Source organism: Eupeodes corollae, chromosome 2 (assembly GCF_945859685.1).
Source record: "Eupeodes corollae chromosome 2, idEupCoro1.1, whole genome shotgun sequence".
Lineage (NCBI taxonomy): Eukaryota > Metazoa > Arthropoda > Insecta > Diptera > Syrphidae > Eupeodes > Eupeodes corollae.
The window spans coordinates 36,303,276-36,318,383 of record NC_079148.1 but is presented as its reverse complement, the minus strand read 5'-3'; the positions used below and the strand labels follow the sequence as shown (position 1 = coordinate 36,318,383).

Genomic DNA, 15,108 nt, shown 5'->3' with positions numbered 1-15,108 from the left:
TGTACGTCCGTACGTCCGTACGTCCGTATGTCCGTACGTCCGTACGTCCGTACGTCCGTACGTTCGCGACGTTTTTTTCGTTGTCCATAGCTCAAGAACCAGAAGAGATATCGAATGCAAATAAATTTTGTTATACAGATAATAAGGCAGAAAGATGCAGAAAGGGCTCTCAAGAAAATTGCGTGGGTGGTTTTTTTACTATAGCAGTTTGAAAAAATGGTGAAAATTTTGGTTAACCCTAAATATCTTACGAACCAAAAACGCTAAAGACTTGAATTAAATTTTATATAATAGATTGTAACGTGATACTAAACAGGTATATTTTTTGAAAAAAATCAATATAACGGTTTTTTTTTTAAAGCAATAAAACTGAAAAAAAAAAATTTGTCACCTCCAAAATTTTACGACTGAAATATGATTTTATCTCTAAAACAATTTTGTGCAACGAAGAATAATGTTTTTGACATCTGATAAGATTTTGAGAAAAATCTAATTGACAGTTTTTTTATAAAAAATAAAAATCTAAAAAAAAACATTATTCAAAGTTCGTAAAAATTGAATATCGATTCAAATATCTTTTCAAAAACTTGAAATTAAGGCTTCAATTTTATTTTATCTTATAAGAAATATTGTTTTCAACATTCTGAAAAATTTTGAGAAAAATCGAATTGACAGTTTTTTTTACAAAAAATAAAAACCTAAAAAAAAAATTTATAAAAGTTGGTACAAATTGATTTTCGACTCGAATATCTTTTCAAAACTTTGAGATATTGGCTTTAATTTACTTTTATCTTTCAAAAAATTTTGTTGTCAACATACAATTAAAGTTTGAAAAAAATCGAAATGACAGTTTTTTTACAAAAAATAAAAACCTAAACAAAAAATTTATAAAAGTTGGTAAAAATTGATTTTCGACTCAAATATCTTTTCAAAACTTTGAGATATTGGCTTTTATTTACTTTTATCTTTCAAAAAATTTTGTTGTCAGCATTCAGTTAAAGTTTGAAAAAAATCGAATGTACAGTTTTTTTACATAAAATTAAAACCTAAAAAAAAAAAAATTATAAAAGTTGGTAAAAATTGATTTTCGACTCAAATATCTTTTCAAAACTTTGAGATATTGGCTTTTATTTACTTTTATCTTTTAAAAAATCTTGTTGTCAACATTCAGTTAAAGTTTGAAAAAAATCGAATTGACAGTTTTTTTACAAAAAATAAAAACCTAAAAAAAAAATTATAAAAGTTGGTAAGAATTGATTTTCGACTCAAATATCTTTTCAAAACTTTGAGATATTGGCTTTAATTATCTTTTATCTTTCAAAAAATCTTGTTGTCAACATACAAATTAAGTTTTAAAAAAATCGGATTGATAGTTTTCTTTACAAAAACTAAAAACCTAAAAAAAATAATTTATAAAAGTTGGTAAATATTGATTTTTGACTCAAATATCTTTTCAAAACTTTGAGATATTGGCTTTAATTATCTTTTAACTTTCAAAAAATCTTGTTGTCAACATACAATTAAAGTTTGAAAAAAATCGAATTGATAGTTTTTTTACAAAAAATAAAAACCTAAAAAAAATAATTTATAAAAGTTGGTAAAATTTGATTTTCGACTCAAATATCTTTTCAAAACTTTGAGATATTGGCTTTAATTATCTTTTAACTTTCAAAAAATCTTGTTGTCAACATACAATTAAAGTTTGAAAAAAATCGAATTGATAGTTTTTTTTACAAAAAATAAAAACCTAAAAAAAAATAATTTATAAAAGTTGGTAAAAATTGATTTTCGACTCAAATATCTTTTCAAAACTTTGAGATATTGGCTTTAATTTACTTTTATCTTTCAAAAAATCTTGCTGTCAACATTTAATTAAAGTTTGAAAAAAATCGAATCGACAGTTTTTTTACAAAAAATAAAAACCTAAAAAAAATGTATGAAAGTTGGTAAAAATTGATTTTCGACTCAAATATCTTTTTAAAAATTTTAAGTATTGGCTTTAAAGTAATTTTATCTCATAAGAAATATTGTTGGTAAAATTTTTAAAAAATCGAATTGACAGTTTTTTTTTACAAAAAATAAAACTCTAAAATAAAACAATACCAAGTTTTACTTGGTAAAAATTTACTTTCGGCTCAAACAGCTTTTCAAAACTTAAAAATATTGGCTTGAAACTTATTTTATTTCACAAAAAATATTGTTTTCGATATTCAGTAATTTTAATATAAAAATCCAACAGTCCGTTTTTTCATATAAAAAATAAAATCTACAAAAAGAGTACGCAAATTTGGTAAAAATTGATACGAGTACATAAAGACAAACTTTTAAGCAAGACAAATCGACAGACGGGATGGGAAGTTATCAGTGTGGGTCGCATCCCAGCCTCTTTTTTAAATTTGTTTTCAAGTGGTTTATGAACTTCCCATAGGAAGTTATTGTAATGGGTCCGATTTGTCAAAGTGAACATTTTGACATTTCTCGACGTTTCAAGATCCCTAGAGTCGAAATAAAAGATTTTTAGAAAGATGTCTGTGCGTGCGTGTATACGTACGTTCGTACGTTCGCGAAGTTTTTTGTCGTCCATAACTCAAGAACCAGAATAGATATCGATTTCAAATAAATTTTGTTATACAGATAATAAGGCAGAAAGATGCAGAAAGGGCTCTCGTGGGTGGCAGTTTGAAAAAAGGTGAAAATTTTGGTTAACCCTAAATATCTTACGAACCAAAAACGCTAGAGACTTGAATTAAATTTTATATAACATATTGTAACGTGATTTTAAAGAAATATTTTTTGAAAAAAATCCATTTTACGGTTTCTTTATAAATCAAAAAAACTGAAACAAAAATTGTCACCTACAAAATTTTACGCCTAAGATATGGTTTTATCTCCAAAACAATTTTGTGCAACGTAGAATAATGTTTTTGACATCTGATACAATTTTGAGAAAAATCGAATTGACAGTTTTTTTACAAAAAATAAAAAAATTTTAAAAAAATGTATAAAAGTTGGTAAAAATTGATTTTGACTCAAATACCTTTTCAAAAATTTGAGATAATAGATTCTTACTAATTTTTACTTATAAGAAATATTTTTTTCAACATTAGGACAAATTTTGAAAAAAAATCGAATTGACAGTTTTTTTTACAAAAAATAAAAGCTTTAAAAAAAAATTTATAAAATGGGGTAATAATTGATTTTCGACTCAAATATCTTTTCAAAAATTGTAGATATTGGCTTTAAACTACTTTTATCTTTCAAAAAATATTGTTGTTAACATTCAGTAAAATTTTGAAAAAAATCAAATTGACAGTTTTTGTACAAAAAATTAAAAACCTAAAAAAAAATTAACAAAAGTTGGTAAAAATTGTTTTTCGACTCAAATAACTTTTCAAAAATTTGAAATATTGGCTTCAATCTAATTTTATCTTATAAGAAATATTGTATTCAACATTTAGTAAAATTTTGAAGAAAATCGAATTGATAATTTTTTTTACAAAAAATAGAACTCTAAAAAAAAAAACAATACTAAAACTTAGTAAAAATTTACTTTCGGCTCAAATAGCTTTCCACAAATTAAAAATATTGACTTCAAACTTATTTTAATTCACAAAAAAAATATTGTTTTTGATATTCAGTAATTTTTATATAAAAATCCAACAGTCCATTTTTCCATAAAAAATAAAATCTACAAAAAATAGTACGCAAATTTGGTAAAAATTGATGCGAGTACATATAGACAAACATTTAAGCAAGACAAATCGACAGACAGGATGGAAAGTTATCAGTGTGGGTCGCATCCCAGCCTCTTTTTTCGGAAAAATAAAGAGTGGTTAAATTTTAAGGGCGCATTGAATGTGAGTCAAACCTAAACGTCAAGTTTTTTCCCGTATTTCATTTCCGACGTCCTGCACTTCTCACGCTCGTCGTTCATGAACATTATTCGTTAAGACTTGCATTTACTCTCTTACAAGATGCAATGGACTCAAGAACTAAAGCCTTTTAACTATTTCAATCGTCGTCAATTGTCAGAATGGTGGCAAGAAATGTCAACAGTGGATGATCAAGAAAAACATTTTCAGTGATGAGGCACATTTTCACCTCAGTAAATTAAGCAGAATTGGTGCGTTTAGGCGAACGATAATCCAACACCATCTTAAAGTTGACAATGACAATTCTATAGATTTTATAATGTACAAAGGTGACATAAGATTTGGATTTTAAATATAATGGATTTTTTTCTGCCAAATACAACACAATTTCAAATTAGTTTTATCTGTCAATGCATCATTGTGTAGCTGTCAAGTGTTTATTCAATTTTATTTACAAATCCCTTGTTTCAATTTCTTCCAAAGTTATCCTTTTTTATTTCGCACAAAAACTCTTAATTCTGTATCGGCTATAAAGAACACCAAATTAATTTATTTTTAAATAACAAAATACATCAACTAGACTGAAAAATAAAAATGTTATTGGTCTAAAAAATTTAACATTAATAATAGAAAAGCTTTATATCTTAACTTGACTATCAACAGCATGATATAAAACGAACACGGTTGAATTGAACTTGAAACTAACGTCAAGCTCCCTGGAGATATTGAAACAATCAATCACACTCTATAACTAATACTGATAGCTTGTATTTAAATGCATTAACATGAATACGGATATTTGTTTGAAAATCTAAATGCCCACTGGAGAATATAATACGTGTTTATATGAGTTGATGACATGCAAAATGGGAAAATCATCCTGTTAATCAATAATCATATCTCAAGGATCTACATTAGCTATTCCACCCCAATTTATATAAGAACCGACAACAATAACTTATTTAAGGGCAATCGAAAATGATTTCTCTTAAAGTTGTGACGTTATTCTTTGTCTTGTCCGGGAGTTTTGGATCTGAAAAATATCAATTAAACTCTCTGATTGAAAGGATTTACAGTGAAAGTAATTCGGCAGCACTGTTATTTATACAAATGGACAATAAACTTTTGAGTGATTTTTTTAGCATGAATTTTGAAATGCAAGTGTCAATTTTCAATAGCTACGCCAACGCCACAACGGACTATTTAAAAAGCTTCGATTTCAATAAAATCCTAGTTGTACAGACTCCGAAGAAGAACTATCAATTCTTAACTGACAAAGTTATTCCGAAACTAAGCCGTCGACAGTTTGTCATAATTGCATCATCGAATATGGATCATCTAAGGGAATCATTTGTGTACTTTTTGGAAAAGAAATTCACTCAAATCTACGGTACCGTAAATGACACTTCATATGGTTATCTTCCTTTTGCTGCTAAACGAGTTCAGGAGTTTTCAGAAAAGACTAAACTTTTTGATGCATACCAAAATTTAAATGGCTACCCGGTTCCCATTACAATCGAACAAGATATTCCAAGAGTTTTCAACTATCCCAGCAAAAGATTACCGTATGTTAGAATAGGAGGGTTTTTTGGCAATATATTCAAATTCTTTTTGATCACCTACAACGGGACATATAATAATATTCAAATTGAAAACTGCACTGACCAATGCATAAATAGTATCGATGCAACTCTTGACAATCGAGTCGACATAAGTACAAATGTATATTCGATGGGCTCAATTCCAGAGCTAGATAACAGCTACCCTGTGAGGAATACATTCAAGACGGTATTGGTTCCGATAATTGACCATTTGGACACGAATCAGTACTTTTTGAGACCATTTTCGTACATAGCGTGGATATGCATAGGTTTGACCCTTGTCTACTTGGTCCTCATGGATTACATTATAACCAGCTATCTAATGAAGGGGGCGGATATTTGGCAGAGTTTCAAATTAATATTTCTTATGATGATGGGTTTACCGGCGGGACGGCAATTAACACAGAACTACCGATTTTACATCCAAGTCATATTAGTTGCTTTCATTCTCGATAACATCTATATCAATTATGTGACGTCATTTTTGACAGTTTTCATTAAAATCAATCAGTTTGACACTAAAGAAGACTTCTACGCACACAATGTTCGAATAATGTTACCTTTTTCGGAATTTAATCGAACCGCCTACACTGGAATGTATCCGGAGAATTTCGAAGAGCTCTTCAAACCTGTGTCACTCGAAGAATATTTGACAAAACGTAATGCAATGAATGACACTAGAAATGCCTATTTGACAGATTCTGATGTAGCTGAATTCTTAATAGAGTTGCAGTCATTATTTACGAAGCCACTGTTTCGAATAATAAGAAGACCTTTAAATGGCGCACAATTATGTTTTGTTTTGCCAAAACATTCCCCATTTAAGGCAGTATTAAATCGGTACATACTTAATCTTCAGCAAACGGGACTGATCCAGAAATGGGATCGTAATGTTCTTTATGAAAGTTTAAAGGCAAAATTCAAGGGAATTGCAAATCGCAGGACCTATGAACCACCATTGAATACACCATTATCATTGGATCACTTGGAGTTTGCTTGGAATATTTTAATAGTTGGCATATCGTTGGCCCTGTTGGCATTTGTTGGAGAAAGATATGGGAAAACTTGGAAGAATCGATTATCCTTTTGGAAATATTCGTTGGGATTCAAAACTAAAGTTTCAATTCATAAAAATCGAATGTTGTGAAATTGTGTAAATTGTGTTTAAAAAGTTTTAAAATAGTAAGCAAAAAAATTAAATATGCTAGATACAGCTATTCTGTCAGTTTTATTTCCTTATATGAGTTTGACGGAACTTAGTATTAAAAGACGGTTTTCACATTTAAGGTTTTTGTACCGACTCATTTTTTAGATTCATAATTTTATGACGCTCCTAAAAATAAGGTTTTATCTTAGCAACTTAATTTTGCGTTAATGTTAAATAAATATAACCTAATATTTAAAATCTAATCAACGTCTTTATATGGATACGTAAATATATTGACACTTATCACAAAGATCGGTGAATATTCTGCGGAAGAATCAAATGTCAATTTTGACATTTCCATCATATTAAAGACGACAGCAAATCGTTTCGAATCCATCAGCATTTCTACGATCCATTCAACATAATTATTCTTTTATTTTTGAGCTTAAAAATGTTGTAATTTTTAAATGCTTTGACAGTGACAGTTTGATTATTGGTTTAAGGGTGAAGTTACACTTTTTATTAATTATGATGAGAGTTTATGTAAAAAATGTTGACAATTTTGCTAAGAATAGTCCTGAATCCCACCACATGCTAGTACAATGCAGTAAGACAATATTATAAGCTTCAAAAATATTTGTTTACTATATTCACTTCTATTATAAGTCGTCTTTATTAATGGTTTATTTTTACTCTGACACTAAAATATTCATCTACATTATCGAAGAGCTGTGTTTAAATGTCATTCTTTCAGTAAACTATATATAATAAAGTTAATTTAACTTCTACCTCATATATATAATTATATAACACTAGAAAGGTTATAATTAGCTAACAATGACCTCTCAGTCACAATTCGAGAAATCAGGTAAAATGGAAAATATTATACAGATTTTATTGTTCAATACAAGAATGAACTTAAGGACAAGCACAACCTATAGTTTTCTTAGTTTCCTGCTTTTCCTCCGAATTTATAATGGACAAAAATTCAAACTTGAAACCGAAGTTATTGAAAAACTATACCAGGAAAGTGACTCTGCAACTGTGTTGTTCATCGGAAGTGAAAGTGAATTTTTGAGTGAATTTATTAGAAGCCATAATAATATCCCAGTGTCAGTTTTCTGTGCTAACGGGACTCCAACTGTCACCAATGCTGAAGACTCTCTTCAAAGATTCATCTTAGTGGTTCATTCTTCCAAGGAGACCACTCACAAACAGTCCTGGATGAACACAACACTACTAGAATTCATTCCAAAAATGGCATCAAGAAAACATGTTATTATTGTCTCAAAAAGCATTGAGAATCTTTCGGATTATTTTTCTTTCTTTTGGAAACATAATTTTACCAGGATCTTTGGAATCACCAGAAACACATTGTATGGTTATCTTCCATTTGCAAATGAACCAATCAAAACAATCTCCACGAATGACATACAACTTCTGGATGCTCTGAAGGATTTCAATGGTTTCTCGATGAGAACAATTTTTCGAAAGGATTTCCCAAGAATATTTCGATACGTCAACAAACAAGGATCTGTTGAAATTGGAGGAATTTATGGGAAAATATTTCTGAATTTCCTACACAAATATAACGGAACTTTTAGAGAAATTGCACAATATAAAAACACAACGGTACAGTTAAAAGAATTGATTCATGCAATCTCAACCGATGAAGTTGATTTAGTTATGAATCTTTACCATCCCATGAAAGGAGCTAGATTCAGTAGTTATCCAATTGATGTGGCAAAATCCACCTTCATGGTGCCAATTAACGGAGTTGTCGGAGCCAATGAATACTTTATGAGACCGTTTTCCATTGGGGCGTGGCTATGCATTGGATTAATGTTCATCTACATAATAGTAATGGATGTGTTCAGAGAAATTCTTGTTGGTTCGACGGTGAATTTGTGGGAAAGTTCTAGCAGAATCTTCTTAATGATGTTGCGTCTACCCACCGAATGTCAAATTACAACAGGCTATCGTTTCCATATCCAAGTGTTACTACTGTCATTTGTGTTGGGAAATTTGTATACTGTATATTTTACCTCATTTCTAACGGTTTTCATAAAAACGCGTCAATATGAGACTGTGCAGGATTTAATTGACAGCAACTTGAAAGTTCTATTGGTCCAATTTGAATGGGAATTTATAAAGGGACTAAATATTTTACCATCGGGTTTTGAGAAAATTGCAATTCCTGTTGATTTTTATACTTTGGCAAAGGAACGAGACTCCATGCGAAATACTAGCTTTGCATATTCCGTCGGCAGTGATAAGGGAAATTTCCTAATAAGCCTTCAAGCACATGTGACAAAGCCTCAATTTCGCTTATTGCCAGAACATGTTATGACAGCATTTGTATGCGTTTTAATGCCTCAACATTCACCGTTGAAGGACATTTTTGATCGATTTATAATGCAAATTGCTGAAACTGGACTTTATAATAAATGGAGGAATGATGCTATTTTTCAAGTATTTCATTGTGAGGATTGTCATCAGACGAGTTATTATAGTTATAGACTGAATTTTGAAGATGTAAATCGTAAAGTGCCATTGACATTGTATCATTTAAAATTCGCTTGGGAAATTTTGATATTTGGATTGACAAGTGCCGTTTTTGTATTTTTGGGTGAACTGGTTTTTATAAGATGTGTTTGGTTCTAATAAATAAATTACTTTCTTCTTGGATGGACAAAGGTGTTTTTATACTACATGTCTTTTATTATGATCATGAAAATGTGTTCTTAACAAATAAATGATTATCTCTCCTTAGTTTATAAAGGTCGAACCTGTTTTTTTTTAATGAAACTGTCATGCCGATTACAGAATCCGATGAATGAGAAGCGGATGGATTCTGAATGATTTTTGACACTTTTACTTCGATAAAAATGTCAGAATTGACATTTGATTTCCTCTGCAGCCTACTGGTCGGATCATTGATCTTCTTGATGTGCATTTTGTTAATTCAAATTAAAAAGTATTAAAAAGTGGAATGTATTTATTTATAAACATAGATATGGACGGTTAGTAGCCATTTTTACATTACTGTTATTAATTCTTTTAAGCTACTAGGCCTTCTGTAGGTTCAGCGGAAATATGGAAAAACGTTTAATTTTGTAATGATATTTATTTTGACAAATTTTATAATAATTAATAGACGTCCTTAGTTTCTTTCAAAAAAAAACTTTTTGAATGAAAGAAACAAAAGATTGCGCTTGAAAACTTGCTTAGTTTTTTTCCGCCAAACATACAAGAGCGCTTCTACCTGAGCGTCGAACTTGTCGAGTTGTAGAAGCTGAGTAAGGTCAATGATTCTCGAGAATTATTTCTCCAGAAGAGCCCTGAAACTAAAGGTCGCTCGCCCCTCCCCTTCCCAATCCTTACCCCCTCCTACGTCGGCTTTGTTCTACTATGCTGGCTGATGGCTCCTTATTCCCTGACTGTATAGTGCATTACTGTCTGTTAGTACCCTGTTTCCTTCCTGGGACGCTTATGGCTTAATTGCTGTTCGTCTCTCCTTTTCCAATACACATCCCTCACTTCAACTTCCCAATTGGGCTGGATCTAAGGTGTTATACGACCCGTGCCGAAATAGCTCAGTCGTTAACGGAGTATCCGGATACCAGGCGAGCTCCGGATTAGCTAGCCTTATCTGTGTAAGCGAATATCTGCACAGATGAACCCCCTTTTACTTCACCTACTCGTCTGAATCTAAATGTATAAACAAAAACAAAAACTAAACCCGAAGCTGAAACGTCAAACCGGTACCGGTACTCCAGCTACACCGGGCGGCAGTTCGGCGGCAACGTTGGCTGTCGTTGCACCTATGCCAAGCATCGGACAAGGGATTATGCCAAGTCACTGCCCTTCTTCTAATGCGGTACAGATTCTATCTACACCGGGCGGTAGTTCGGTAGAAACAGCCTTGCACTCTCTGGTTAGAACTATCGAATATTTCCTAGAGAAAAAGGAATACACTATGGTGGCCTTCTTGGATATTGAGGGCGCTTTCAACAACGTTGACACATCCGCTATCACTTCTGCTATGACGACCTTATACGTCGAATACTCAATCTGTGAGTTGATTAATCTAATGCTATAAAGCAGGATCATCAACTCCAAGTTGGGGGATTTTTGCACAAAAAGGTCTGTCAGTAGAGGTACTCCGCAAGGTGGTGTGCTGTCCCCTCTCCTGTGGAACATAGTGGTTAACGAACTACTAATATTCCTTGAGAGGGAAGGCTACAGAGTGGTTGCATATGCCGATGATGCACTCAATATGCTCACTAGATGGGCTGATCACTGCGGACTTAGTATTAATCCTTAAAAAAACAGACCTCGTCCTTTTCACACGGAAATACAAGATCCCAGAAATTGTACCCCCTTCAATAAAAAGGTGTACCACTAATTTTTACCAATGAAGCCAAATACCTTGGTCTGATATTGGACAAAAAATTAAGTTGGAAATCCAATATACAGGAAAGCGTTAAAAAAGCTCTTTTCCTTTGCAAGAAAGCTATAGAAAGCAAATGGGGTTTTCAACCTCGCATAACCTACTGGCTATACACATCGGTCATCCGACCAATACTTATGTACGGGGTTGAAGTATGGTGGACTGCACTGGATAAAGTCACATTCTACTACAAACTCAGCAGAGTCCAACGCAGTGCATGTCTCTGCATAAGCATTAAGCGGGGCATTGAGAACCACACCCTCAGCAGCGTTAGACACTCTCCTCCATCTGACATCCCTCGACATCTTCAGTAAAAAAGTGGCAGCGAGTACAGCATTAAGACTCGACGCCTCATCTCAATAGACCAACAACAATGTGGGGCAATCCATCATTTTGAACCTCTTTGGTTCTATACCAAAATCGTAGACTACACTATTCCTAAACCCCTATTTGGAAAAAACTTCCAGGTATCCATTCCATCCAGAGATGAATGGGAAGACAAAAAACTCCTGGATAACAAAAGTATTCATTTTTATACAGATGGATCCAAGACAAATGAGGGAGTTGGTAGTGTTGTGTACTCAGAAAAGCTTAATCTAAGCATCTCATTCCGACTCCCTAATCATTGTAGCGTCTTCCAAGCGGAAATTTTAGCGGTCAAAGAGGTTCTCTCTTGGCTAAGAGAAAACGTGATATCAACTTCTGATATCCGCATCTTCTCTGACAGTCAAGCTGCTATCAAATCCCTCGACGGTGTCTCAACCAAATCTTTAACGGCCCTCGATTGTCGATCGTCTCTTATGGAGATGGCGCAGCAATTTAACATTCACATCTGTTGGGTGCCGGGACACAGAGATATCACAGGTAATTGTAGAGCCGATGAACTCGCTAAAAATGGAACCGTCATACCTTTTTCACCTGAAAGGGAGAAGATAGGTATACCGATAGCTACATGTAAACTTATGCTAAAAGAAACAGCTTTTGCGATAGCAAATTCTAGGTGGCACAACTTACCAACATGCGCAGCCACAAAACTCATATGGCCTTCACTGGACTTAAAGCGCTCTAAAGACTTATCTCAAAGCAGACTTCATATTAGCCCCTAATGGGTGTCCTTACGGGACACTGTCTTATAGGCAGACACGCAATACGACTTGGCGTAGCCTCAAATGACTTCTGTAGGAGCTGCATGGACGAAGAAGAAGAAGAAACAATCTCTCATCTCTTATGCACTTGCCTTGCTCTTTCACTCAAACGCAAACTTCATCTGGGGGGCTACTCTTTTGATAACCCCAGTGAACTAGCTAAAAAGGATATCAAATATCTTCTTCGCTTTATAAAAAGCTCAAAATGGTGAGACTAGTAAGAAGTAATTCTCTAGATTCATGTGGTATTACTATGGGCCTAAGTGTGTGGATTTTTAATCCACAGCCACGTTAACCTAGCCTAACCTACAAGAGCGCTAGTAGCGCTAAAGAGGTGAAGTCTTTTTAAAGGGTAGGTTAATTTTAAGAGTCGATGTTGAAAGCTTTTTCTTCATTTAATTTGATAGTTCTCAATTTCAGACTAATTCAATTTGAACCATACAAAAATACACAATAGAACAATACGTTTAAGTTATTCAGACGTATCATGAAAATGGGCATTCAAATTAAAATGCATATTGTACACTTCGCAGCCTCTCCAGCCGAATCTCTTAAGCTACTGATGAAGACGCACTTTCCGGGTTGCGAGAGTGATAACCCCGAATTGCTTGAAACCACAGAGCTAAACGTAGCTCATGTGGACCAAGTCAATTCCGTTATAACCAGAGAAAATATTTTGTGGAATATCAATACTTTTTCTCCATATAAATCCCCAGGCATGGATGGCATACTGCCAGTTATGCTTCAAAAGTTGCATGATGTGGCAGCTCCATGGCTGAAACAAATTTTTAAAGGATGTCTCCTTCTCAAACATGTGCCCATGTCGTGGAGACAGGTCAAAGTAGTTTTTATCCCGAAATTGGGTAGGCGAGGTCACGAATCCGCGAAGGATTTCAGACCAATAAGCTTAACATCTTTTGTGCTTAAAACCTTGGAGCGCATTCTTGATTACCATATTAGAGAAATCCTAGTTGGACGACCTCTCGAAAGCTCTTAGCATGCTTATCTTAAGGGCAAATCTACGGAGACTGCCCTCCATGAGGTAGTGCGTACTGAAGAACAAACAATCCATTACAAAAAATTTACTCTTGCCATTGCCACCTTCCTAGAATCCATAGAAGAATCGCTCTTTAAGTTCGGTGTAGAAGACTTCATTCGAGAATGGATTATTTCCATGCTCAGTGGTAGGAAGATTAGAGCCACTCTAGGCAATACAATCGCAACAAAACACGTGAGTAGGGGAACACCCCAGGGTGGTGTCCTTTCGCCTCTTCTATGGCTTCTGGTCATGGATACAATTCTCGTTAAATTAGAGAGATGTGGAGTGAAGGCGGTAGCCTACGTGGATGATTTGGTGCTATTGGTGCCAGGAAAGTACACCTCTGTGATAAGTGAAATCACGGAGTCAGCTTTGAAGAAAGTTAGCAACTGGGCCACGAGTTGTGGACTAGAAGTAACAAAGTAAAACTGAACTGTTACTCTTTACCACCAAAACTAAAGTACCGCCCTTCACGCTACCTCGACTCAACGGTCAAATCCTATCCTAATCCTATTGTCTTCCAGTGCAAAATATTTGGGAGTTATACTCGACCCTAAACTAAACTGGAAACTAAATATTGAAGTACGGGTTAAGAAGGCCTGTGTTGCCTTCTACGCCTGCAGCAAAACTTTCGGCAAAAAGTGGGGACTTAAGTCGAAGATGATTTTATGGACGTACACAGCCGTAGTACGTCCAATCTTAACATATGGTTCAATTGTGTGGTGGCTTGCTCTTAGCAAAGCCTATAACATTAATAAGCTAAAGAAGGTTCAGAGAACAACTTCCGTGGGCACCGCAGGGGCCATGCGTACTTGCCCGACGGACGCCTTAAACGTTATTTTGGATCTTCTAACAATCGACCTTTTTATTAAATACATAGTTTCCTGCAGCACTATTAGGCTGAAGGAATCAAATAGCTGGTCGTCAAAACCTTATGGTCACAGCAACACTACGAAATTAATTCCCTCAGATATAATCTCGGTAGACACTGACTACTGCACTCCTACTTTGAACCTTAGTAAGGGTTTTAAGGTTATTTTCCCATCGAGAGAAGATTGGGAGGATGACATCGTGTCGATAGGTTTCGACACAACCATCTTTACTAACGGCTTAAAGATGGAGTGCGGAGTTGGTTCTGGGATCTTTTATGAGTCCCTAAATGTAGCCAAATCCTTAAGGCTTCCTGACTTTGCTAGCGTTTTTCAGGCTTAACTGCTGGCAATAAGGGAGGCATGTAAGATACTTAAACAAAACCAAAATGTGGCTATCTTTACAGACAGTCAGGCAGCTGTCAAAGCCATTAACTCGGCCATATCCTCATCTAAATTGGTCCAGCAATGTCGCGATGAGCTTGCGAACCTGATTATTAACCTCGGTGTTACCCAGATCTGGGTTCCAGATCGTAGTAGTATCGTGGGAAATGAACGGGCTGACGAGCTAGCCAGGCAAGGATCGGCCCTTCATAGCTCACTTGCGGAAATGGTTAACATTCCTCTAGGTAAAGAAAACTGCAGTAGCTAAAGTCAACGTGGCCACTAGGTGCTGCCCGCTACAATGATAGTAGTCTATAGATTTATGAACAAGACTTAAATGTCAGTTCTTCCGTTTAATTACAATTTCCCTTTTTTAACGAGCTCGTTGAGGGCGCTCTAAAAATTTTAAAATGAATCTTTCTCCTTGAACATATCCCATATAATTTGTTCAAAAAAATATTTAACGAATCAAATTTTAGTCATTTCTCAAACCAATCATATTCCTAAACCACAAAAAAACAACCCATCGTCCATGTTGGCACTTAACTATTTTTCTCCTTACCCCATTTGTCAGGTTGTCAGCACTGCAAATCTGACA

At 34.0% G+C, this 15,108-nt stretch overlaps 2 protein-coding genes across 2 annotated transcripts; both read left to right on the top strand.

Moving 5' to 3' along the window:
* The first annotated feature begins 4,850 nt into the window (after positions 1-4,850).
* LOC129944849 (uncharacterized) lies at positions 4,851-6,620 on the top strand. The gene has a single exon (XM_056054511.1). The coding sequence runs from the start codon at positions 4,851-4,853 to the stop codon at positions 6,618-6,620; it is 1,770 nt and encodes a 589-aa protein (XP_055910486.1).
* Positions 6,621-7,457: 837 nt separating this feature from the next.
* Positions 7,458-9,284, top strand: LOC129944848 (uncharacterized). Its single transcript, XM_056054510.1, has one exon. It carries the CDS (start codon positions 7,458-7,460, stop codon positions 9,282-9,284), a length of 1,827 nt encoding a protein of 608 aa, XP_055910485.1.
* Positions 9,285-15,108: the final 5,824 nt, after the last annotated feature.

Coding starts and splice junctions, on each gene's coding strand:
- LOC129944849 (XM_056054511.1), top strand. CDS start 4,851: ATGATTTCTCTTAAAGTTGTGACGTTATTCTTTGTCTTGTCCGGGAGT.
- LOC129944848 (XM_056054510.1), top strand. CDS start 7,458: ATGACCTCTCAGTCACAATTCGAGAAATCAGGTAAAATGGAAAATATT.